This window comes from Globicephala melas, chromosome 13, assembly GCF_963455315.2.
Source record: "Globicephala melas chromosome 13, mGloMel1.2, whole genome shotgun sequence".
In the NCBI taxonomy this organism is placed as follows: domain Eukaryota; kingdom Metazoa; phylum Chordata; class Mammalia; order Artiodactyla; family Delphinidae; genus Globicephala; species Globicephala melas.
This window is the reverse complement of record NC_083326.1, coordinates 29,509,563-29,536,051: the sequence shown is the minus strand read 5'-3', so window position 1 is coordinate 29,536,051 and position 26,489 is coordinate 29,509,563. Positions and strand designations below refer to the sequence as shown.

Here is a 26,489-nt window from a genome sequence, read left to right as displayed (position 1 = left end):
CGCTCTGGGGACGCTGATGCTGGGAGAGGCTGTGCATCTGGGGGTGGTGGTGCAGGGGGCATATGGGAAATCTCTGTACCTTCCTCTCAATTTTGCTGTGAACTTCAAACTGCTCTAAAAAATTGTCTTTAAAAAAAAAAAAAGAGTCTTGTAGCTTCTATTCTAGGCATTTGAGCACAAGTCTTTTTTTCCCCGCAGACTAAAGCACAAATTCAAAACAAAAATCCCCTGTTTTTCCTGCCAAATTTACATGGAAAGTAGAGGAAAGTGTCCCGAGCTTCATGTTTATCCCCTGGCACATCTGGCTCGGTTTCCAGTGCCTCTAAGAGCCTCGTACGAGGGTCTCCCTTGAAAACAGGCAGTGGTCCCTCCAGCGTGGCGGCCAATGACTGCTAGGGGCCTTGGACTACAATTCTGGGTGGCGTGGTGGGGGCATGGTGGGGGGAGAAGGGACGCGTCAGGGGGAGGGGCCGAAGCCTCGCCTTTCCCAGCAGCCCTAAGCCACCACCCTCATTTTACAGAAGAGAGCGACGATCAGGGTTAGCACCTGGCCCAGGAACGTCTGGCTCTCAGATGAGGCTCTGCCATAGCAGAACATGTGCCACCACAGTTTGGTGGTTCCTGGGTCAGATCTTTGCCAACAAGAAAATAAACCAGCCAAATCGATTACCCGTTTTCAGTGGTCCTGGGAGCCTCTGTTCCCAGCTCAGTCCCTGGGGGCCCTGGGGCCACAGGGGCGCTCCCTGCAGCCCCAGGGCCGCTGTGTCAGCAGAGGCTGCTGGCCGGTTTCCATCCTTCCTTTTTCCTTTCAGCTCCACTGGGCCCTGTGGCCACCAGGTCAGGACAGCACCACCAGTCCGTTCGCATGCGTGTGACGATGGGACACAGAGGGTCACGGGCCGCGTTTCCACAGGGAAGCCACCTTCCCCTGCTGGGTGGGGACCGGAGCCTCCTGGGACGAGGTGGAGGTCACGTGCAGCCCCCGTGCCCAGCGGATGCTGGTGGGAGAGCCCCATGGTCCGGCCCTGTGGCAGCGGCCCAAATGCAGCATTCTTACACGTCGTGGACGGGAGACGCTGTGCCAGGAGCTGGAAAGAAGCCCAGGTCCCCAGGCTCAGGGGCTCCTTTGCCGCCGGCGCAGTCCGTTTGTGCTGCTGCTGGGGCTGAAACAACAGATGTTCATCCTTCGCAGCTCTGGAGCCAGACGCGTGGGGTCCAGGCAGAATCGGTGTCTGCTGAGGACCTGCTCCTGGTACGTGGACGCACCTTCTCACTGTGTCCTCACATGGCGAAGGGGCAGGGGAGCTCTGCGGTCACTGTTACGGGGACACTAATCCCATCGCGAGGGCTCCACCCTCATGACCTCGTCACCCCCAGAGGCCTCCCGGCCCCGACACACTGGGCGTTAGGATTCAGCATGTGAATCTGGGGGACATGACATTCAGCCGGTAGCACTCTGCACCCCACCGCCGCCAGTTCATGTCCTTCTCCCCTGCATTCCATCCAACAGCCCCCAAAGTCTAAATCACTTCAGAGTCTAAGGCCTGACATCATCCGAGGCAGGCCGGGGGCGGGTGGTGGGGGACTCCAGGCCGAATCATCGGAGGCAAAATCCCTCCAGCTGTGAGCCTGTGACCAGACGGTGCCGTGCTTCCACACATCACGGTGGGCCAGGGGTCCCACAGGGGAGAACCAAGGAGAGACAGCCCGCTGCGCTGGTTCCGTTTGTTTCTCCCGGGAACCCTGACTGACACAGGTCGGAAGCAGCAAAGCTCTCACCCCAGCTCCAGGCTGGCAAACTCGACGTGTGTGTCTGTGCCCACACGCAGCAGAAGCTCTGTCACCAGCTTCCGAAGCTGTTGCCAAATGTCTTAGTGAATTCAATACTTGAAGTCCCAGTCATGAAATCCATAACTAATTATGTGGGTCTTGATTTAATCATATGAGCTTAAAGGAAAAAATCGACTCACAAGCCAAACACCAGCCTCCGTGGAAAGGAAGTGCTGGCTCTGAGCGCAGCCTGCGTGAGGACGCGCTGTTCCCCCCAGGCCGGTTCGCAGACCGTCCCGACGCCGCCAAGCTCTGCACTGTCTCCAGGCAACGACGGCCGCCACCGCATGAAGGAATCTGCGAGCTGTTTGCTGAAACAAAGGCTCCTGTCCCATCCTCCCAGCGGTTCCAAAGGCCTGTCCTCAGCACCTGATGGCTGGGCTGGCGCCACGGGGTGGCTTCCAGCACGGGGAGGGCCCCGATGGGACGACCTGGCCCCGTGGTCACCTAACCACGCCCGACACAGCCTCAGGAGGTTGGATTATCCTGCAGCAATCGTGGGCTCTGGCATGGCCTGGTGCCCAGGCCCTGGGCCTGCGTGGTGCCCGGTGGGGGGTGGGGTGGGGAGGGCTGGAGAAACGCTCTGTCTCCTTCACAGAGCCCCCAGTACCCTAGGAGTGAGGCCAGAGGCCCACTGGAGCCCCCTGAGGCAGCGGGTCAGGGGCCTCGCCTCCTGTCTGGCTTGGGGCTCCCACAGCGACTTGTAGGTGGGGTCTGGGGTCAGCCCTGGAGCTGGGGCTGCCTCGCCGTCTGCAGGAGCTGGGGGGCGTCCCTCCAGCACTGGCCCCCCGCCTCACCTCACCGGGTCGGGGGGCACAGACCCCTCCCTCTCCCTCTGAGCCTGGCATTAAAACTTCTGCTCGCGTGCCAAGGGGAGACTGTCCAGCCCGGTAATGAGACGGGGGGCATCTCGGGGTGCTGACCGCTGTGATCGTTTCTCCCAGGAACCAGGCAGTGCGTTAGCTCAGAATGCACTCTTGGGGTCAGAGGAGGCACGGTAACTTTCTGTGGCCACGGTGTTTAGGGGTTTGGTGTTATCAATCTCATCTCTGCAGACAAGGAGGGACTGTTGAGCAGACAGCCCTGAGGCCTGGTCACGAGACCCGCTGGGTGCCAGGGAGCCTTTCCTTCCTGCATGGATGGTCCCACCGTGGACCAGACACTGGGGACTGAGCCCACTCCGCGGGGCCCTCCCGGGGCAGGACAGAGCGGGTCTCGCGGGCACGCCCCCAGCCCCTGCCCCTGGGTCCTACAGGCGGAGGCAAGAGCAGCCACAGCCCCAGAAGTCTGGGGGGGACACCGGTCCTTCTTTGTGCTCCTGACCCGGTGAACGCCCGAGACGCCACAGCAACGCTCCTAAGAGCTGTTGCCGACACACCGCGAACGCTGTGCTAAGATAACTCAGGGCTGGTGTGCGTTCCATGGGGCTTCCGGGTGGCGGTCTCCTTTTCTCCCGCTGGCCAGCTTCTCGCCCTGCAAACACCTGTCTTCATCTCCAAGGCAAAAGCAGCGTCCGGGCCTGGAGATTCTGCATGGACAACTCCGATGTCACCTGGGGTTTCGAACCCTCGGAAGCCCTCGGACGGGCGGGATCCTTACGTCTGCTGGGCCTGAGGTTATGAACACGACACGGAAGGGTGAGGACAGGCGTCCACGAGGGCAGAGCTGAGCGCTGGAAGGGGCTCCTGGCTGAGACCTCAGTGCAGGAGGGAGACAGCTCCCTGGGCAGCGCCAGCGTGGCCCCGACCGGGGCAGGGACCTGGGGACACGCAGCAGGAGTCTCACCCTCGAGTGTTTTCATGACGGTGGTCGGCCACATAATGCCTGGAAGACGTCCACATCCTGGTCCTCGGGCCCACGGCTGTGTCGCCTCTGATGGCAGAAGGGACTATGGAGGGTGGGATGATGGCGAGGCCGGAGCCGGGAGCATCCTGCTTACGGGGCCAGTGTCGTCACAGGGTCCTTCCAGCCCATCACGAGGAGGGGACGGTGGTGGGAGAGGAGAACCAGGCGACGTGCTGGGAGGACAGAGGAGGGGCCGAGGGATGAGGGAAGGGGACAGGCCCCCCGGAGCCTCCGCAGGAACCAGCCCTGGACGTGAGGCCCGGGTCCCACCGGGACCTCAAGGGCGAGTCGTGCTGTTTCATGAGGCAGTCGTGGTGGTTTATTTCACGGCAGCAGGGGACACACGCGGTCCACGGTGGAGCCGTAGCCGTCAAGGCCCCACCGCGAACAAGGAGCAGGCCTAACTGCTCACCGTGTCACCTTCAGAACGGCAGGAGCCAGAGGACGGGCCGTGAGGGTCCCGCGGGTCCCACCCCGAGGCCGAGCCCAGCCCTGGGCTGCCCCACAGACGCTCCTGGGGACCCAGCCCCCACCCGCGCGCTGACCTGGACACCGAACGCCATGGAGTCGGAGGGGCGGCTCTGCCCGGGGCCCCCCCCCGCACCTCGACGGGGGCGCAAGAGGCAGCAAGGAGTCCCGGTGTGGCTGTGGGCCCTGTGGCCTTTCCTGCTGCAGCCATGCCGGGTCTGCTCGGCCCGGGGCTGCCCTGCTCTCGCTAAGCGTGAGGGGGGGTCCTGGGACCCGCCTGGCCGAGGGTCGGACGCACCGGAGCCCCAGCTGCTTTGACTTGGGACGGGCTGCGCCCTGCGGATCACTGCGGCCCCCACCCGGCCCGTCCACACTCCGACTCCACGGATCTGATGGCTCTAAGTGCCTCATGTGAGTGGAATCAGACGGGATTTGTCCTACTGAACGGTCAGTTGGCTTGTTTCATTCGGCAAAACGTCCTCAAGATTCGTCCCGCAGGTATGCTCTTACCATCCTTCTTCCTATAAACCGTGAAAAGCGGAGACCTAGCTCTCACTCAGTTACAGCGCGTGAGAGCAAATTCTGGACAGAGCCACCACCGGGCACAGGGACTACCAGGGCACCGAGGAGACACAGGGGCAGCGCTGGACAGCAAGAGCCTGGATTCCAGGGGAGGGCGGACCGCAGGGAGCCCACCCACAAGCACACGGTGCCTGCGCGGCCTCGGGGCACAGGGACTTTGCGCAGCTCTGCCAGCCACCCTGGGGCTCAGGCCACGTCACCAGCCAGAGGGGACCTGGATGTCTGGCTGCAGAGTCTGTCCTGGGGCCAAGACAAGAAGGCAAAGGGAGCTGGTCCCTGTGCCCAAAGGCCGCGTCCCGGCCACACTGGAGCCGGGGGCCGGGATTTCTGTGCAGTGGGGGCCTCCTTCCAGCCCAGGCGGGGGCCTGGCCAGTCAAGGGGTATTTCAGGGATCGGCAGCAGGAATCAACTTTCCTCTGAGTCCCTGAATAATGGAGGATAATAATCTTTTTTCTCCCTTGATGCTTTTCTGCACCTACACACAAAAATAACCACCAATGCCAATGCTGCCAGAGATGACAAGAGATGTCACCAGACAGACTGATGAAAAGGGAGCCGCACCAGCTCACCCCTGATTCTTCATGACACTCCCTGCTCCCCCAAGGTCGTTTTTCAGGAGGGAATTGGGTGCATTTAACTGGAGTGCTAACTAGAACGTGGGCGCGTTGGGGAAGCGTCCCTGCTTGTCACTGATGGAGGATGAGGACCTCAGGCCCACGGAGCTGTCGGTGCTGTGCCTCTCAGAGGATGCTTTCTGCAGCCTTCAAGAGAAGACCTGAAATGTCACAAAGGAGTTCTTTAGCCACTTAATTAAAATCAGAGATCACACAGAGATAATGCTTCAGCCTTGTGCCTTTCAAGCTAAATTCTACTGGAGGGCTTCCCTGGTGGCGCACTGGTTGAGAATCCGCCTGCCAATGCAGGAGACACAGGTTCCATCCCTGGTCCGGGAAGATCCCACATGCCGCGGAGCAACTAAGCCCGTGCGCCACAACTACTGAGCCTGCGCTCTAGAGCCCGTGCTGCACTACAAGAGAAGCCACCGCAATGAGAAGCCTGCGCACCGCAATGAAGAGTAGCCCCTGCTCGCGGCAACTACAGAAAGTCCATGTGTAGCAACAAAGACCCAATACAGCCAATAAATAAGTAAAGAAAATAAAATAAAAATTTCTACTGGAAAAACCCCAACAAACAAGAAAATAATGAAGGATTCCATGCCCTCCATCCCTGATGCCTCGTGCCTGGAAACTTCCGTGGTCGGACCATCAAGGGTGCAGCTGCAGGGGACAGCAGGGAGGCTCCCCGCAAAAGTAAACACAGAATCCAGCTAGTGCACTCCTGGGATAAACCCCAAAGAACCGAGGGCAGGGACTCACCAGATGTTTGTGCCGCGTCCACAGCAGCGTTATTCCCAACAGCAAAGGGAGGAAGCAACCCAAGTGTCCACGGGCGGATGACGGATGAACAAGGTGAGGTGATACATACACGGGAGAGGTACTCAGCCCCTAAACAGGAAGGGGTCTGACACCTGCTGCATCACGGGTGAACCCAGAGGACACTGTGCTCAGTGAAACAAGACAGTCACAGAAAGATGCTGCCTGTGGGATTCCACTTAAATGAGTCCCTGAAGGAGCTGCATTCACAGAGGCAGAAGGTACAGGCTGGGTTCCAGGGGCTGGGGAGTTAGTGTTTAATGGGGACAAAGCTTCAGTTTGGGAAGATGAAAGATTTCTAGGGACAGAGGGTGGTGATGGTTGCACAGCACTGTGAATGTACTTAACGCCACTGAACTGCACATAAAAATGGCTAAGACGGTGAATTTTATGGAGTTTTTTACCACACACACACAGTTGATGAAACATAAAACTTCTTCCTTCCTGTGGCAGTGACAGCACCTACTGTGTGCAGTGGGCCAGGGCTTCGTAAGCACCCCTCACGAGCACATGGCCACACTCACCACGTGCTCACCAACACTGGGGTCCTTACTTCCTAATCTGACGACTGATGTGGTCAGACAGCACCTGGGTGGTGTGAAGCAGTGTTTCTGGAAATGGGGAAGAGGTGGGTGACGGACGTGAATGGCAGGTGACGTGGGGACCAGATGACGCCTAGAGGATTCTCAGGGTCAGCTCAACCTCTGGTGACGCTGTCATTGGTTGGCACAGCCCTAACTTCTGTTCCCTGATCCCTGTGTAAGTGATTTCCCTCCTCGGACTGTATGGAGTTACTGCTACTGAGGAAGTCCAAACACGTCAAGTGTCTTTCCAAGCAGAATCCCCAGCTGGGGCCTGGTTAAGACAACTGGAAATGACAGCTCAGGAGTCAGACACCCACACGATGAAGGAGAAGCCAAACCAATTTCCTAAAATTTACATTTAAATCTAATCTGCAGTCAGGATCACCAGGCTCGTGGTCAAGACGGCTCACAGCTAATGTTCCAGGAGAACAGAGCTCCGTGTCTCTGAATAATGAGCTGACGGCAGGGAGCTCGGGCTCCACCCCGGACTGCGGAGGGGCTCTCACTGAGAGGCTGACATGAGCTCTGCCCTGCTCTGCCTGGGGCTGTGGGGTTCAAGTCCGAGCCTCTGCCACCCCTGGAAGCTGGAGCTGGGGAGGTTAAGGCAGGACGCCCCTGCCACCCCGTGAGAAAACACAGGCAATGCTTTGAGGGCAACACGAAGCCACATCCTTCAAATACTGCAGCACCTCCTCTCGTCTAAGCCCGACCCGGACGACACCCACTCAGGCCTTCCCCGAGTGTTTCCGAGACATTCCGCAGTGTGCACATCGCACAAACGCTGCTGAGCTCTGGGTGACATCCTGATCCCAGGATGACACTTCTGCCCGCTGCCTCACGGGACAACAGAGGGGGCAGGAAGTCTACTGTCTGCTCAGAAACGAGCCCCAGCACCTCCACAAAGCCGGCCCTGGGTGTGCCAGAGCTGGGCGCCTGGAAGAATTCAGAGGTCCTGTCCCTGTGGTCCAGGACGACAGGACTTGAGTTTAGAGCACAGCACTCTCTAGACTGTGTGTTTTAACTCCAAGCTGTCCAAGCCTCAAGGCCTGGCCGTCAGAGCGGTTCAGCGAGAAGGCCCGCTGGCCCGGCAGCCTCGCCGAGTTCTTGAAATCGGCTGGAATTTGGAGCCTCTGCTGGCAGCGCAGTGGGCGGCCTAATGGGGCAGCCGCGCCGGGGGCTCACTCCCAGCAAACCTGCCCTGGGAGGCCCAGGGCCTGCAGTTTCAGCGACCAACGGGGTCGCGGTGCCTAAGACCACCACCCAGCGGGCGCCCCACGGCCCAGCTGCCGCCGCCCCTCCCCAGTTCCGGCCCAGCCGCCCCCAGCCCTGTCCGGCCCCGTCATCCCGGCCCCGCGCTCACCCTCTCCTCCTCGGCGCGGATGTCGGGCATGGTGCTGAGGCAGAGGCCGACCGCCGTGACGGCCACGAAGGCCACGGACACGCAGGCGAAGAGCTTGCCGGCCGGGCCCGAGCGCGGGTCGTCCAGCACGTCGCGCAGGCGCCGCCGGCCGCGCGCCAGCCGCCCGCCGCCGGACCCAGGGGCGCAGGCCGGGCTGCCGGGGCCCCCGCGCTCCGCCGGCCCCGCGCGCGCCTCGGCGGCCTCCTCCTCGCGGCGGCGCAGGCGGCGCAGGCAGCAGCGCTCCAGGCGCGCCTCGTCGATGCCCCAGTAGGCCAGCTCGTCGCGGAAGGCCAGGGCGCACGCGCCGCGCAGCAGCCGCAGCTTCCCGGCGCGCAGCAGCGCCACGATGGCGCGGAAGGCGCACGGACTGCGGTCGAAGAAGAACTCGTCGCGGCTCACGTCGTAGTCGTCGCACACGCGCAGCAGCTCGTCGTGGCCGCGGCAGGCGCGGAGGCGCTCGAGGCGCGCCAGGGGACAGCGGGCCAGCGCGGCCCAGGCCAGGCGCACCCTGCAGCCGCCCACGTTGATGATGACGTGCCGGGCGCGGGCCCCGCCAACGCCGCCGCTGCCGCTGCCGCCGCCGCCGCCGCCGCCGCCAACCGGGGGCTCGGGGCCCGGGGGCTCCGCGGGCCCGGGGAGCAGGGCCATGGCCCCATGCGCCACACCAGGGTCCGGAGGCTGGGCCTGCGAAGGAAGGGAGCGCGCGTTAGGCCGTAGACCGGCCGGGAGCTCTGGGACACCCCCGCCCACGCATGACCTTGGGGCTTGGGGAGCGAACCAAACCAAGGGCTCCATCGGCCCAGCCGCTCGGTTCTTCTCTGCTGCATCCCTGACGCCTGCAGGTGGTCCCAGGAGCCCGCCCCTCAGCTTTCCAGCAGGCCCCGCTTACAAGGGACCCGCCTTAATTTCTTGCCTGGAGACTAGGGACGCGGCCAACGCGGGGCAGCACGAGGGAGGAGGGCGGGCCGCCCTGGAGATGCTGCCTCAGGAGATGATGGCAAGGCCAGACCTGGGGGGTTTCCGGCTGGTTAACAAGTGAGGCCGGGGGAGGGGGCTGCTACGGATGTGTTGATCCTTCAGAAGCGTTAGCCAAGCTGCCGGAGCAGCCTGTGGACGTTGTTCGGATTCGGATTAGAGGGAACCAGCTATAAAGAGACACGTAAGAGTAAATAAGAAAATCCCAGCACTACCTATGGTTTTAAAGCCTTCTTGAAGGCATGAGACTAGTACTGCACTCCTGAAAAACAGGGCGTTTCGGCCCCTTAGGGGCCCACAGTGAGGTATTCACGTGAAATGAGGTCTGGGTCTTCGTTAAGCACATCTTTCTCAAGGTGGGGTGCAGACAAAACGCTTCACCTGCTGCTGGAGCCCGGTGATGGGAACGCTGGGGCCATTATACTTTCTCTCTGCTTTTACATACGTTTACAAACGTCCCTAATGAAAACAGGTTTGTCTTGCTTTTTAAAAGCTTCCAGATAGTTCTGCTGCACAGCTGGGTTTGGGAGGCGCTGATGCAGAGAAACTCACGGTGCTTCGGTTGCCTTGATTCTCTAAGCCAGAGGTTCATGGGAATCCTTCAGGGGTCTCTGAGCCTCCTAAAATTAGACGCAAACTTGCCTGTGTACACGTGTTTCTAATAGAGGATCCTCAGATCCTCAAGGGGTCTGTGGCCTCAAAGCTTAATGAAGCTCACAGCTCCAAACATAAGGGAGGGAACTATCTCTGTAGTGTGGGGATTGCTAGCCCGGGTCCCCTTTACAATATTTTGAACGTGGGTCACCCACACTAGCTGGTGGGCACGTACGCTTCGGCATTCGTTGTCGGATGCCTTCTTAAGAATGCTGGGCAGAGGTAAGATTCCAGGTGAGTTTCTCACAGGAATGATTACTTGTTTTATTCTTTGACCAGGGTTCAAGAACCTCACAAAAGAGATCATCTTCTTCTTAACGAGCATCTCATCGTAGCTTGTGCGCAGACCGCAGCCAGAATTCCTAAATGTGTTGGTTTGCTCGGCACTTGTTGAAAGGACGCGTCGCGAAATATGTTACTGGGACAGAATCATTTTTGCCCTGAATGTGGACATTGAAAGTTTTGTGGCGTATTTACCCACAACTGCACCCGGCATTCCTTCCTCTGCCCAGAGCTGGGTCACCCCTTAACGTCTATGTATCTGTTTGGAAACAGGGTCCCTGACTCAGGAACCACATCAAAAAGGGTCCATAAGTAACACTGATGACTGTGTCCTTTGCAGAGGCTCCTGTGGGTTCTTTTCCACGCCTCTGGAGGGCGGTTCTGTTCCTCCAAATCCTGCTCAGGATGGCCCCCCTTGACGTGTTAACACAACGGGGCACCACGCACTTCTCTGCACCGTGGCAACAGTGACAGAGCAGAGAAAACAGGCAAATACCAATCCGGGGACATAAACTCCAAAAGTCCCATTTACCAGGGAGTATATCTTAGACATTGGCTAGGCAGTAATCTGCAGGGGAGGGACAGTTCCAGTTTGGTTCTCAAAGTGTAGACTGAGGGCCAACAGCACCAAAATTATCAAAAGAACCTGCAAAAAAAAGTATATTCCTGGCTCTACACTTAAAATTCTGAGGGACTGGAAAACTGCACAGTAAGGACCCCCAAATATCCCCCCATTAAAGCAATGAGAAAACCGGCAAAAACCATCAGAATCAACTTTTTTTGGAACTCTGGACAGTAACCAAAGGGTAGCAGCAGCCAGGGGAACACTTGAGTAAAAACAGCTGAGGGCTTCCCTGGTGGCGCAGTGGTTGAGAGTCCGCCTGCCGATGCAGGGGACGCGGGTTCGTGCCCCGGTCCAGGAGGATCCCACATGCCACGGAGCGGCTGGGCCTGTGAGCCATGGCCACTGAGCCTGCGCGTCCAGAGCCTGTGCTCCGCAGCGGGAGAGGCCACAACAGCGAGAGGCCCGCGTACCGCAAAGAAGAAAAGTGAGCTCTTAGCATTTTATTTAACCTGCTTCCCAGTTCAGCATTTGCCTTGAAGATGACAGCCTGCGTTCCTGGTACCAGGACTGGTACTGGAAGAGGAGTGGACCCGATTCAGGAGGAACCATAACTATTTGGACCCTTCTGGTGGCTCCCGCGAAAGGCCCGTCAGAAGGCTTGCCTGTACCTCCCCTCACTCGGGACTCTCCCAGGGCTGAAGTGGCCCCCTGGGCAGTTTGTGGAAATCACTTACACGAAAATGTTTGCTGAGGCAATGGATGAATATTATTGTTGGGGCAAAAAATAGACTAACCAGAAAGCTTGGGAGAAGAGGCTGGGGAGTGAGACGCTTTGGAAATGCTCCAACACACTGCTGGAAATCTAGAATGCTGCTCACGCGCCTGGGGCCATGTGCGCGCTCGGGAGAGACCTGAGAAGGCCCTACACTCTCCCCCCGCCCCGCCCCCAGCGGACCTGCAGCTCTGCACAAGCAGGAGGCGAAAGGGGGAGGCAAGGGACAGGCCTGCTGGGTGTTGAGGGTGCCCTGACACACAGGGCCTGTCTGCAAAGACTGGTTTGTTTTTGTTCCAGGCATGTGAGAATCTCTGTCCAGTCACTTGCTGACCATTAAGCTAATGGGACAGAGATATCAGTGGCCACACAAGACAAAAACATACAGACTTTGCCTAATTCGTCCAGAAAAGTCAAACAAACAACAGCAATTACAACAAACCCTGGGGAGCGGAAGAATCTGATTAGAAGAACACAGGAGTAAATCTTCATGGCCTTGGAGTAGGCAATGGTTTCTGAACTACAACAGAAGCATAAGCAACAAAAGAAAAATAAATAAACTGGGCTTTGTCATACTTAAACTCTTTTGTGCATTAAAGGACCTTATCAAGAAAATGAAATGATAGCTCATGGGATGAGAAAAAATTTACAAATCATATATCTGATAAGGGTCTAGTGTCCAGAATATATAAAGAGCTCCTACAGCTCAAAAACAAAAGGACAAACAACCCAATTAAAACGTGGGCAAAGGATTTGAAGGACTTCTCCAGAAAAGATACAAAAATGGCTAATAGACACTTGAAAAGATGCTCAGTGTGATCGGTCATCAGGAAAACGCCAATCAAAATGACTTGGTACCACTTTACGTCCATTAGCTCGGCTGCGACCAAACACATGGAAAAAGGAGTGTCGGCAAGGGCGTGGAGAACTCAGGACCCCCGTCCGCTGCTGGCGGGAATGTGAAATAGTGCAGCTGCTGTGGAGAACAGCTGGGAAGTTCCTCAAAAAGTTAAACATAGACTTACCATGGGATCCAGCAATGTTACTCCAAGAGAAATGAAAGCCTAGGTTCACGCAAAAACGTGTACGCAAATATTCACAGCAGCCAAAATGTGGGAACAACACAACTGTCCGTCAGCTGACCAATGGATACGTAAACGTGCTCCATCTACATACCGGGACACCATCAACCACAAAAAGGAATGAAGTGCGGACACAGGACACAGCACGGATGGATGTTGAAAACGTGGTGTAAGTGGAAGAGGCCCGACAGAAAGGAGCTGTCCAGAGCAGGCAAATCTGCAGACAGAAGGCAGGTTAGTGGTTGCCGGGGGCTGGGGGCTGGGGCGGGGGAGTGACCGACTAATGGTGACGGGGTTTCTTTTTGTGGTCATGAGGATGCTCTGGCATTAGGTAGTGGTGAGGGTTAAAATACTAAAAACACTGAATTGTACACATTAAAATGGACATTATCATTTCAATTAAAAAAAATTGACATCCGGTTCTGTGCATGTCAGTGAGCAGGTGTAGTGCACTAAAGCCCGAGAACCACTGCTTCAACTGCCAACATCAAGACCTTTCGTTGTTGTTAAGGATTTGCTGCTCTAACCACTGCCAGGCAAACCTACCACCAGGGCGACTCACGAACCGTAAAGCGGGGGGCGCCCAAGGGGTGTTCGGCATGCAGCCCGGATGCCTCACTGACCCTGGGATTTGGGAGGGGGAGGAAACCAAATAGAAGGGGCCGTGGGGAGAGAGCCAGCGTGCCTGCCCAGTCACTGCAGGATTTGAGGGCGAAGGCGCTCCGGGCTCAGCTGTGTTGCTGACGCCTCGGGGTCGGCGTTTCATGCAGCAAATGTCAGTAACATCGGCTGGTGCTAGACACGTGATGCTGGAGCTCATGGCGGTGGGGGTGGGGGGCGGACCCGGGGGCGCGAGGACGACAGGCACTTCCAACGCTGCGAGGCTGGCTCTGCGCAGAGGAGAGGCTGCCCCGAGGGCTTTGCAGGCTCGCCCGACCCGGCAGGAGGTTGGGGAAACCTGAGGAGGTAATGCTGAGGAGGAAGATCCTACTTTCCTCAAACGCAGTCAGTTGTTTAGGTCGCGGAAACTTGTTGCAGAGGCCCCCCAAGCTGCCGCTTCTCATCGAGGACCCAGGGACAGCGGCTCGAGTTCCACATCAAGGATGCCAGCGGCTCACAGCCGACCTCCTTCCCAGGCAGCTCGGAGGAGGACTCAGCATCTGCCCAGGAGGCAGGCGGGGGTCCTCACGGGAGGCACCCCACTCTCTGGAGCCGTGCGAGGCCACCGGGGAGGATGGAGCCTGCAGGGCAGGCTCACGAGTTTCTGGGCTGAGGCCGAGGTGTGCCCGAGGGAAAGCGCCACGTGCCCTCACGTCCTTTTCCCGTAACTGTCAGAACCAGAGCTGACGGCAGCTTCTGCCTGGAATACCGTGAGGGGCAGAGCCAAGTATGGAGTGGGAAAGCCCACCTTGCCTGCGCTAGGCTGGGGTCCTCCACGTCTTCCTGTCCCCGTGCAGCCAGTGACAAATCCGTACCACAGGTCAATCAAGTCCCTTTGTAGCCACGTCAAACGTGTGCTCCGAGTTCTTTGTAGGCAGGGGTGACTATCATTAAAGTAACTGGGGAATCAGCCAGACCCGACAGCTTTCCTGTAGAGGGTTTTCTTCCCCGGAATATACATGTACAAACATAAACATAGCTTACGTGTTACTAAGTGTCGTTAAGTCACGTTCTCTCTGCTGAGAGCCCTGAAGTGCGTCCCTATCCGCTGTGTGGGGCATAAGAGGCATTCAAGTGCCGTGGATTTTAAGAAAAAAACGGACAGCTCGATAGAAAAAACGGGCAGATTGTCACAGAGTTTACAGTAAAGGGAAAACACAGACTTTAAATATATGAAAAGATGCTCCAGTTCATTTCTTTTTTTTTTTAATTTATTAATTTATTTGGCTGCCTCGGGGGTTAGTTGCGGCACACAGGATCTTTCGTTGTGGCAAGAGGGCTTTGTTGTGGCGCACGGGCTCTCTAGTTGTGGCGCATGGGTTTTCTCTCTCTCTAGTTGAGGAGCGCAGGCTCAGTAGTTGCGGCGCGTGGGCTTAGTTGCTCCACGGCATGTGGGATCTTAGTTCCCCGACCAGGGATCGAACCCGCGTCCCCTGCATTGGAAGGTGGATTCTTGACCCCTGGACCACCAGGGAAGTCCCTCCAGTTCATTTCTAATAGCAAAAATAAGCATCTCAAATTACTACGTTGTAAGGTGGGAAGGTTTGATGACACACTTTATTGCCAAGGATGTGGGGTCTCTCGGACGTGTTCATTTCTGATAGATAGTAAACTGGTAAACCATCATGACAGGAGGTGGAGGGTTTGAACTAATCCTACAGGAAGCACTGATGTTTGTCCTTACACCCTAGTGAAAGGGTAAACTAGAAAAAAATCTGCCTATGGGATAGGAGGATTACAAGATTTCTCTGCCTGGCTCTACAAGAATATGTGTCAAAAAGCCCACCTGCACAGCGGATTTGAGGTTGAAACTTTTGTCTCTGAAACTCAAAGCTAGGAAATTATCCCCCGTGAAAGGTGGTCCCAGGTTGGCAATATCCTGGAGACACACATAATCAACTGGGGTGACTCTGCCCCCGGGACCCCTGGCAAGGCCCGGGACATTTTTGGTTGTCGTGATTGGGTGTGACTGGCATTGGTGGGAAGGAGCCAGGGGTGCCACGAAGCCCTACAGCGCACGTGCGGGACACCCCAGAACAAGGGCAGACCCAGCCCAATGCCATCAGCACCCCTGGTCCAGAGGGACGGCTCGCCACTCAAGCCTCATAGCTTCCCGCTGATGAAGCCTCAACTGAGATGAATTTACAAACCGAAATTATAAAATACACAGGGCAGAGTCCCACCCGAGCAAACCCCAGCAGACACAGGAATAAGAGGATCAGGCTCCTGGGAACTTGAGGTGACAGGATTATCAAAAATCTTCACAGACATCAAAGAAGGAATTAAAACCCCAGAGGAAGAAAGACATTATCACAAAGTCCAGGAGGATCTGAATAAGAAAGACAGTTTCCAGAGGTGAACAGATGAGACTGAAAGTAGAGTCTGTCAGGTTAGGGTCAGGGTGAGGTCAGGTTGGGGTTAGGGTGAGGTCAGGCTGAGGTCAAGTTGGGTCAGGCTGAGATCAGGTTAGGTCAGGTTAGGTCAGGTTAGGTCAGCTTGAGGTCAGGTTGAGGTCAGGTTGGGTCAGGTTGAGGTCGGGTTAGGTCAGCTTGAGGTCAGGTTGGGTCAGCTTGAGGTCAGGCTGGGTCAGGTGGAGGCATTCTCTCCCAGGAACCCTCCAAAAGGGGTCAATGCAAGACAGACATCACAGACAAGGACACATAAAGCAAGCAAAGGAGAAAGGAAAATGATCAATTCTGTTTACTAGGAATCCCAGGAGAAGAGGTGAAAATAAACCAAGTGACGAAAATGTGGTGAAGATGGAAGACATCCAGCTGCAAAGGCTCAGTGCGCAATAGGACGAGGAGATTCCACGCCTGGCGCTTTACAGGGAGACCTGGGGGCTTTATCCTCAAAAGGAATGTGTGCTGTGGGACTTGGCTTCGTAGCTGCTCTGGGGAAAGACGCCCCCGTGTCTGGCACAGCCTCTCCCTCAGCTCAAAGCCCCGTGACACTGTAACTGGGGCTGGACACACTCAGCGGTCACCGCAGAAAGGGCCAGGGGCCTGGTGCACTGCCTCCAAGGCAGCCGTGGCCAGAGGAGAGGGAGCGTCTGCCCATCGTGCTGTGCGCCCGTCGGGTCCTGCCCCGGCTGGCACCCCCGCATTCCGTCCCTGGGCCCTTGGAGCTGCGGGCAGGAGGGGGGCCGGTTAGGGATGCATCTCCTGGGGGGCCTGCAAGGGAGTGCGGCAGAGGGGCGTGTGTGAATGAAAATGAAAAGGGGGAAAAACACACATGATTAGGAAGAGGTTCTCAAATACCAGGTCAACCCACAGTGGAGGAAATATTTATTCAGTAGCTGAATTTACCAATTTAGGCTTAAAAACACGAACTGGAACAGACTAAAACCTCTTTAGCAGAGATAAAGTTTTTGGTGTCACCAAGCAAAGTATTCTCTAGGAGAGATTTCTTTCCTTGTACAAAACAGACAGCTTCTTACTTGGAGAAGGTGACCTTTAAAATGAGACCCTTGGCTGTACCTGGGACGAGGGATCCATGCTGTTGGGCACCCCGCACCCCCCTGTGGCCCCCACGTCCCCGGCCTGTGCACACGCTGGTGGACTCCCAGCTGTCAGCACCTGTCTCTTTGCCGGACAGGCCACAGATGCTTGAGCCTTCGTGCTCCCCGGGGCAGCTCTTGCCATGGTGACATGAAGCCCCTGAGCCCCCGGTCCCCGGCCGGGCCTCAGTGCAGACTCGGGGTTAGGGCGTGGGGGTGGGGGTGGGGTAGGGGTGGGGCATGTGGGTGGGGGTAGGGGGTGGGGTGTGGGGGTGGTGGGTGGTTTGGGGTAGGGGGTGGGGCATGGGGTGGGCTGGGGGGTGGGGACTGGGGTAGGGTGAGGCACGGGGGGAGGGTGGGGGGACCAGGCGCCCCGAGGGCACAGGAGGCCCCCAGATGCGTCCAAAAGGTGGGTGTTTGATCTCAGCTGAAAAGCCAGTGGCTTTAGGATCTAAAACATTATTTCACACCGTAAATGTCGCCAGAGAGTTAATCCAGTGATTAAAGGCTCTGATAGACTGTTCCCTGCCTCAGTTCTGGTTCGGAACCTTTACAAGTTCAGTTCACACGCCACCTCCTCCCTCACCTCTTCTCACCCTCAGCCGCCCGGTGGTTTGCGGGAAAAGGGGGCCGTGACCCGGCCCTTCCACGAGGACCATTCCAGCCTCTCGGCTGGTCTCTCCTTCCAGGTACCTGCTTTGCTTTACAGCTGAAATGCTTAACCTCTGAGCTGACACAGGTTCACGAGAACGAACACGTAAAACAGGCCATGTGACAGGATGGAAAAAGTGATCTAAATAAGAAATGCTTTTCTCCAACCAGCCAACTAGCAGATGACTGCGGCTGAGCTAGTTTAAAATAAAAATGCATCTAACCTGCTGACAGTAAGAGAGCAGAGGTTAATATTTCGTGAGCCACTGCCTTTTTTGTTTTTCAATTCTTATTGTCCTACCAAGACAAACATCGTATGAATTAAGATAAAAATCATCTATGGGTTAGAAACAAAGCTCCAAAGGCAAAGAACTAATTTTAAATAAAACATGATTCTTAGGAAGCTTCAGCCTTAAAGATACGTACTATTAGGATCATTCCTATCATTTCTTTCCAGTTGTTCAACTATTTTGTTTCGAAATGCATTTATATTCTATATGTCAAAGTTACACAAATTACAAAAGGCTTCTAAAGTGTATATATGAACAGAACTCAAGACTTGCTGATTAGATCGATCTAATTTTTAGCCATGTTGTTGACAGAAAGGCTGATGGTTATTTTTCAGTTATGATTTATGAGAACCACATATAATCTCCAAATCTGTAAGACACATTGACATTCGGTAACTCATAACTCTTATTCACAAAGCATGATGTATATATACAGCAGAGCTGCATATAATGGCCCTGAAGATTTTTCTTAAATTACACTTTCAATTTTGAGCTTGAAGAGATCCTTTTACCCAATTTGTCCAGTGGTAGCATCTCGCAGAACCGCAGGGTGCAGACACTGACACAGTCCAGACACAGCATCCATCACCACCACGGCCCCCGCAACCCACCTCCAGCCCTCCCAGCCCCACCCCCAAACCTAACCCGGCCACCACTGGTCTGTTCTCTGTCCCTGTACTCCCGTCATCCCGAGAATGGTGTATAGAAGGACCTGCGCTGTTATGTAACCTTTGAGGATTGGCTCTTTCGCTCAGCGTAATTCTCTGAAGACTCACCGGGTTGTTGCTGTATCAACAGTTCACGCCACGAGCTCTCATGGTGTGGATGCTCACAGCTCTTGAACCGCCCACGAGGTGAAGGACAGCTGGGTTCCTTCTACGATTTGGCTGTTACGAGCAAAGCTGCTATAAACATTTCCATAAAGGTTTTTTCCCCTCTCTGGGTTAAATAGCCAGTGGAGCAAAAGTTTTTACTTTTTTTTTTTTTTTTTTTTGCGGTACGCGGGCCTCTCACTGCTGTGGCCTCTCCGTTGCGGAGCACAGGCTCCGGACGCGCAGGCTCAGCGGCCATGGCTCACGGGCCCATCCGCTCTGCGGCACGTGGGATCTTCCCGGACCGGGGCACGAACCCGTGTCCCCTGCATCGGCAGGTGGACTCCCAACCACCGCGCCACCAGGGAAGCCCCAAAAGTTTTTACTTTTGATAAAGTCTAATTTACATTTCTTTTTTCCTCACTGGGCTTTTGGTATCAAGAATGATGTGTATGATCCAACATCCCAAAGATTTTCTACTGTTATTTTTCTAAAGTTAATAGTTTTGCATTTTACATTTAAGTCGGACTTAATTTGACTTACATTTAAGTCTGACTTAATTTTTGTATAAGGTGTGGGACTTAGGTGCTCAGCAGGAAAATACGTCTACACCATCTTCCCGGAAGTGGAAGTCCCCAGAGATTTTGAAAGCAAGCTATAAAATGTTCGCTAATCTTGTGACTTATAATAGAGTCATTTACAAGAAATTCTGCCGGCTCTGGAAACAAGTTACAATAAAATAAAACCGATGTAATTTCTCCTCTAAAAATTTTACAATTTACTTAAATGATGTGCTTGGAGCATCTAGCGTGTCTCCATGTTCTAGCTGCTCAGTATCTTACACATTTTTTGGAAGCTGTGTGTAAATGTGAATATGTAAACAGATGCCTCAGGTGCCCATTGACTCTGATTTCTAAACAAATAGTTCTTCTAAAGTTATTCTTAGAATAGCAGTCACTGAAAGTGGCCCTAGTCTCCCCAGCATGACTCGGAATTTTAATAGCAATCTTCACCCACATTCCACCCAATTCTGAGGGAACATCTGGCCTTGGTTCCAGCAGCCTGTGACACCCGCCACCCACCTTGTACCGGTACCCGGTGGCGGAAATGTGCCAGTTCTCTCAAACCCCTCTGTTCAACCTCTGCCTTTTGGGGATTTGAAATCAATAAGCCTAGACTGGATTAATTTACCTCTAAGTGTTTATTAAGCTCAGATAGTTCTACTGAACCAATAGGAAAGACATATCCGATCTGCTCAGAGTGTGGACATGAACACGCCCAGCATAGCTTGTAGGCTCGTACAGCTAAACGCTTTCTCTTTCTACTGCAATCGCACTTCACCACCTGGGACCACGTCTTCCCGCTGAAGAGCCGTTTCTCACCAGAAGCGGCTCATTTCTGATGGGAGCAGGCCAGGTCCAACGTGAGATCAGACACCGTGTGCCAGAAAGCAAGGCAGAGCTCCAGTGTCAAGGGGCATGCGTCAAAGGTCGAGGGTGGCACAGAAGGGCTCCTTCAGGCAGACTTTGAAAGTCTAAATACATAGTGACTGGACTTAACACACGAGTAAGTAAAGCCCTCAAGTCTATGGTACATACAGTATACACAGTGACAAAGAGAGGAAGAAAGAGAAAAATCAACTCACCGTCGGAACACAAGACATCCGCACGGTGCTGGCTACCACGTCATCGAGAGGGGGGCGGGCTTCACGACGGGTGCGAACCATGTCCACCCCTAATCCCGTAGCCGAACTTGGTGCCAAGGGTCTGGGCTGTGGTGAAGGTGCAGCGGTCAGAGTCTCCAGCAGCCGGCCGGCTCTGCCCTGGGCAAGGACGAGCTCCAACAGGTGTCCAGACCCAAGTCCCTGCATCCGGAGGATACGGGAAGAGGGAGAGACAACTGGGGTCTTCAGAGTCAATGACCAGGGAAAATAAAAGGTGGGAGGGATGTTCTAGAATGTGGGGTAAAGGAGATCAAGAGACATAACCAAATGAAGTACATAAACCTTGATTAGATTTTATCCAAAAAACCTACAAAACACAGTTTTGGGACAACTGGGGAAATCTGAATTTGGACCTGATATATTCATTGTTGTTAACTTTCTTAGGTGTTACAGTGGAATTTGGTTACAGAAGAGAATGACCTTATTTTTAGTAGATGCATGCTTAACTATTCAGGGATAATTGTCTTGGTTTCTGTAAACTACTTCCAAATGGTTCATACATTGCATATATATATGGACACACACACATATATATACACACATTTCATATATATATATACATATATATATATATATATATATATACTTCCACACAGATGGCTAGGTTTTCACTGTACTACTCTTTCAACTTCTTTTTATGCTTGAAATTTTTCACTTAGAAAGAGCTAGGAAAGGCGCTTCCCTGGTGGCGCAGTGGTTGAGAATCCACCTGCCAATGCAGCGGACACAGGTTCGAGACCTGGTCGGGGAAGATCCCACATGCCGCGGAGCAACTAAGCCCGTGCGCCACAACTACTGAGCCCGCTAGCCACAACTACTGAAGCCTGCGCGCCTAGAGCCCGTGCTCTGCAACAAGAGAAGCCACTGCAGTGAGAAGCCCGCGCGCCGCAACGAACAGTAGCCCCCGCTCACGGTAACCGGAGAAAGCCCGCGTGCAGCAACGAAGACCCAACGCAGCCAAAAATAAAATAAAATAAATAAATTTTAAAAAGGAGCTAGGAAAAAGCAGCCCCCTGCCAAAACCAACTAAACGTGATTCTAATGACATTACTTTTCTCCTCACAAAGCAGGAGGCAGAGCAACACACGCCTCCATTTTTATTGAAGGAAACATTAATGATGGTTATGCTGTGTCAGCTGGGCTGGGCCACGGGTGCCCAGATATTTGGTCAAACGCTTTTCTGGGTGTTTCCGCCGAGGCGTTTTTGAATGAGATTAACATCTAATCTGTAGAGTAAAGCAGACTGCCCTCCCTGACGTGGGTGTCTTACATCGTATGTCTTAGCATGAAGGTTTTTAAAGATACAAACCCTGCTATGTAGCCAAGCCCGCTGCCTCTCGGCCCTGCAAGGTCCCCCTCCCCCCTCCACCGACGCCCGACGCCGGGTCCCTGCTCCTGCTGCTGGTGGCGTTTCTGGGCTGGCAGCTTACGTCGGCTGTGGGTCACCCCACCTTCCTTTCCCTTCCTGGCGTCTGCCAGCTGTGCTAGGACAGAGCCCGGACACCCTCCGACACAGAGGCCCCGGTCAAGGACTCAGCTTTGCTTGTGTGGATCTGCCTTTGTGCTGTTTCAGTCAGAACCATCACTCAGAACCGACCACACTGGTCTTGACCACATGGGCCAAATGACTCTTTTACACATATTGACTTGTCCATCGTTCATTCACTTTTCAGCACACTTTGACCTGCTCCCAATGGCTCCTGCCCATCCGCGGGGAGTTCTGCAAAAGTTTGTTTCTTTTAAGATACTGTGGCCACAGATTTGGGTTTTGTTCTATAAACTCGTCCTTACTAATTTCTCACTTTGCAAACATCACTCACACCGTAGGTGTCGAAAGAAAAGCAATTAGAATCACAACGGAAATTCCCAAGGACCATAACAGTCACATCCAACGGCAGCAGGAGAGATTTAGGTTACGTGGCGAGAGAGCCTCCATTCATTATAAGCTTGAGAAACACTGAGAAAAGTTATACAACATCCTTCCCGGCCAGTTTTTAAGGGAAGTCGGGCCTCTGCCTGCCACACCGACAGGGAGGCGCCAGCTGGCAGGCGAGCAGGTGAGGCGGAAGCGGCCCAGCTCTCGCAGGGCCGGCGTGTGCTGCAATGTGGGGACAAAGCCAAGACTGTATTTCTTTGAAAACAACACACGTAAATGTGTGAACACCTCGTAAGCCTGCCAGGTGCTGCACACAGCGAGATTCCCGCATGTAGGCGGGAAAACCCGGGACGGAGCCAGAAGCCAGGTGCCGGGGCCAGTTACTCAAAAGTTACTTAAAATCTCTCAGGGTCTCAGGGTCCGGTCGGTGAATCAAGGGATTGGATGAGATGATCCCTAGGCCTCTTCCAGACTCAAGGTCCATAAGTACCAGACAAGAGTGGAAAAGATGGAAAGCCTAGCCTCTTGGAAAAAAGCAAAAGAGAGCGGGAAGAGGGAGGGGGGCAGTAGCAGCAAAGCCTGAAGAAGAGAGAGACCTGGGCAGGTGGGGGACACCTGGCGGCACGTAGACACAGTTCCACCGGGGGTTGGCACCCCCGACCACCAGCCCAACTTTCAGTCCGGGTCCTGGGACGAAATGATGTTTCCTCTGTGGCCTCCGTGTCCTGGGGTGAGGCAGCCCCGAGGAGAATGAGGTCGGCTGGAGCCTGGGGCACCCAGGGGACAAGGATGGGAGGGGACAGTGGACACAGGCTCTCTGGGGGCCCCGAGTTCTTCATTTTGCCACCACTCCACTCTTCTCTACTCAGAGCTCCTCGTGGCCATCTCTCTTTGTCTTTGTCTTTGTCTCTGTCTTTCTCTGTCTCTGTCTTTCTCTCTCTGTCTCTGTCTCCCTCCTTCCTCCCCAGCACAGCCTCAGGCTCCGGGGAGCTGTCCGGTGGGGACAGGCGTCCGAGTGGCTAGTCCATGCCGCTGGTTCTTTCCCCAAATCTCTGTCCTCCTCCCTCTTGTGCGTTAACCTCTGAGGAAATCGCTGTTTTCAGGTGTCCACATGTTGAGACTCTTTAGGCGATGGTTTTAATTCGATGAGCCCATTCTCCCCGGGGGCGTCTGGGCCACACGCAGGACCCTCTTACCGTTGGCTGGTTTCCCCGCCTCAGGGCTCATCCCAGGGAGCCCTCTTCCAGAGCTGCTGTCTCCCAGGCCGTCTGCCGGTGCTTCTCCAACCCCTGAAACGACAGGTCGGCCCTCCTTCGGGGCGCCGTGTCTGGACGTTGGTTGGTCACGGACTTCTTACAGAATCCGAGAAACACGGTTCACTGCCTCATAAAGCACACGGTCGGTCTGGGGGTCTGAGGACCCTCTGAGGTCTGCCGTGGTCACGGGGCCCCACGGTCCCGGGGGAATGTTTATTCCAATTACCCGCTTAACGACATCGTGATGGTCATTGTACTTCGCCCCAATCAACGTTCTCACTCGCGTCTCCAAGGTGTGCACATGCTCTGAGCGCAGGGCTTTGACAAGACAGATGGAAACATAATAGCTTCTCAGAACTTGTTCTTTTCTTATCTCCTCTCGGTCTCCCATCGGCGACCTAGACAGACACTCGGCGTATCGCTCCATAAATGTAAGAACTGTCACCTCCAGGCTCAAACGCAAGGCCCCTGACCACGTCTTCCCTGTTTCAGGGAGAGGATTCTTTCTGGAGGCCAGTGTGTGTCCTGTGCCCTCATCCCGCCTCGCCTCCCCAATTATTCCCTCTTCCAGCCCCCTGTGGGCTCTTTCTAATCAGCAGAAGAGCAATTCACAGATGGACACCCCTGCCCCCAGTGCTAGCCGCTTCCGGCCCTGCCTGCTGGGCGAGAGTCTCCACCGTGTGCACCTGCTCCGGCCCCACAGAGCGCTCGGGGGATGAACAGCGCGTCCCTCTGGAAGCCTCCCCTCTCTGGGCCCACCCGGGGCTCCCCGGCTCGCCCCGCTGCCCCCACGGGCCCGACGCCCTCCTGGACGACTGTGAGCTATGCCTTTGCACGTGGTAAGTGAGCTGTCCCCGAGTGGAGGAGCCGCTGGGGCAGAAGCCCAGGGGTCACCAGGGCTCAGGCCACCTGCGCACCACTGTCAGCCGCCCGGAGCTCAGCTGACCCGTGTGTGCACTGCAGCACCTGCCCGTGGCCCAGGCCTCTGGGCGCGCCCAGGCCCCGGGCTCTGTTGCGTGATTCACAGGACGAACGATCACTTCAGAGGCGCCTGGGCCTCACCCTCAGCAGGGTCAGGGTCTCTGGACCCTCAGCATGAACCTCCTTATGGGCTTCAGTGTGTCTCCCTGTGCCTGTGAGCCTACGGGCTGGAAGAGCATCTTGCGTTCCAGGACAACGGTAACTGCTGAGTCTGCTTCAGGGTATAGCTGAGAGGATTCTAATTAGCACATCTGTATGCAGATGTCTGTAACATCCATTGTTTTCTCTGAAATAGCTATTTGCATAGGTGCTTTTGCTTCTGGAGCCCAGAAGAGGAGGGGGGCTTCCACCCAGCCTCGGAGCTGCGGCACCAGCGGGGGGAAGGGAGTCGCCCCATCCCTTACGCGTGGATTCCTGGTTTCCAGCCTGTGATTTGGAGGAAACATCGCCCCGAGGGAGGGGTTCACACTGGCATTCTGTCTCTCTGCAGCATTTCCCAAATCCATCCTGAGCACCCTCAGTGTGTCAAGGGGCCCCCAGTGGGTTTGTCCCCACCCCTATCAATTTCTAAACCCACATAATGAAAGCTCTTGAATGGTCTAAAATAGACCGCGGAGTTTGAGAGCCGCTGTCCTGAGCTAGCAAGCCCCCTGGCCCTGCCCCGCTGGTGGGGGCCTGAGCTCTCGCTGGGCCCCGGGGGGCTTCCTGAGCTAAGAGGCTGAGCCTGCGGTCCAGCCTGGCCCTGGACACCGACCCCAGAGCAGATGTTTGTACAGGACGGAGCTACTGAAACTGCAGTGAATGGAAAGATGATGGTTTGAAATTCTCGTGGGTCACAGCTGCTACCCGCTACCGCTCTCTGCCCATCACACAGGGGTCGGGGGCGGGGCGTCCCTGTGTGGACCAGTATCCCTGGCACCTGAGAGGAGGGGCTGCAGCTTGAGGGCACAGGGTTGGCCCAGACCAGCCCCCAGACCCTCCAACTCCCGCTCCGGGGCCCCTGGACTCTCTGGGGCCTTAAGTGAGGGTCCCCAGGCTGGTCCCCAGAAGGAGGCCCAAGGCTTCCACTGCAATCCCATAAAAGACCAGAGGCCCCCAGTGATCCCATAAGAGCAGGCGGCCTCCTCACAGGCTCCAAACATCAGATCTCAGCTCCCTGAGCAGGAAGTGAACAAAGCAAAGTTTCTAGATAACTGAATTTTTACTTTTTAGTCAGGACAATTCTTAATTGGTAATTCCTTTTTCAAATCAATTTTATTAAACAAGTAATCATTCCCACACCTTCTGCAACAGAATGTGATGCATGTAACTGGACCTCCGCGTGAGCCCCTGAGAGGCTGTGGGGCACCGCTGTGCTGTCACCTTCTCCAGGGAGTCCCGACAGCAGGGGACTCCTGTGCACCCCGAACCCCTCACGGAAGGAGTAGCGCACCTCAGGAGAGGGGGTGCTGCCTACTCTCTGCAGAAATAAGTCTTCAATCCAAGTCTGAAGCGACTGCCTCACTGTGAAGACCTCACGCACCAGAAATTCTCTCTCCAGTTCGGCGCGGTGTCTCTGAAAATTATCAGAAACACCCCAACTAACTGCCCACGCAGAGGAGAGTGACCGAGTAACTACCACGGTCCACACAGTGAGCGACCAGCCGCTGCAAAGAGAACGAGGAAGATGTCTGCAGCCGGGCGTGATGACTTCCGGGACGTGTGTTCAGAGGCACATCTGGAGACGCACAGTCTAGTGAGGCAGAGGCATATAACACGCACAGGGCCTGCCTGTGCAGGAGACATTTAGGAAGGAGAAGCAGAAACCACAGGGACTGGTCCCCGGCTGGGCGGGTGGGGAGGACAGGGCGGGGGCCTCCCCTGAGCTCCCAGAGCCACACGCTCCACGTTCCCTTTGCCACCAACGACCAACAGCCAGGTGGGAGAGAAAACAGTACGAGCCTCACCGTAGGGGTGGGAGGAAGAGAGAACCCGCCCGAGAAGCCGTGGGAAACAGCATTGATGGCGGTGAGGTCACAGACAAGAGCCGGGCGTGCAAGGCTGTGCCAAGTAGGTAAACTCTCAGGCTGAGAACATCCTTCTGCAGTGTCAGCAACCGATATGCAAAGAAAAACTGGAATTGCAGACTCAGGAGATGAAGGAGAAACACAACCCAGACGTGGGGAGGGATCCGAGCGTCCTGGAGCACAAGTGAGAACGGGAGACCCCGGAACGGGCTTCAGCGCGGTCACCGTGCAGGACCAGCGTTGATTCCCTGGTTTCACTGTGTT

General features: G+C 55.5%; 1 protein-coding gene across 8 annotated transcripts in view; it reads right to left on the bottom strand.

Annotated features, from left to right (window-relative positions):
* KCNG2 (potassium voltage-gated channel modifier subfamily G member 2) overlaps positions 1–26,489 on the bottom strand; it is an 88,521-nt gene that overhangs the window by 39,501 nt on the left and 22,531 nt on the right. For 7 of the 8 annotated variants that reach the window (XR_009566534.1, XR_009566537.1, XR_009566533.1 and 4 more), the window contains exons 2-3: positions 20,029–20,247; positions 8,103–8,825 (exon numbers count right to left, since the gene is read on the bottom strand). Coding sequence is in view for 3 of the 8 variants with exons in the window: in XM_060311162.1 (XP_060167145.1) it covers positions 8,103–8,825; positions 20,029–20,247 (942 nt within the window). In the remaining 5 variants the exon portion in view is untranslated. Of the gene's footprint in view, positions 1–8,102; positions 8,826–20,028; positions 20,335–26,489 lie in introns of all 8 variants that reach the window. The other variant, XM_060311163.1, reaches the window with a different exon arrangement.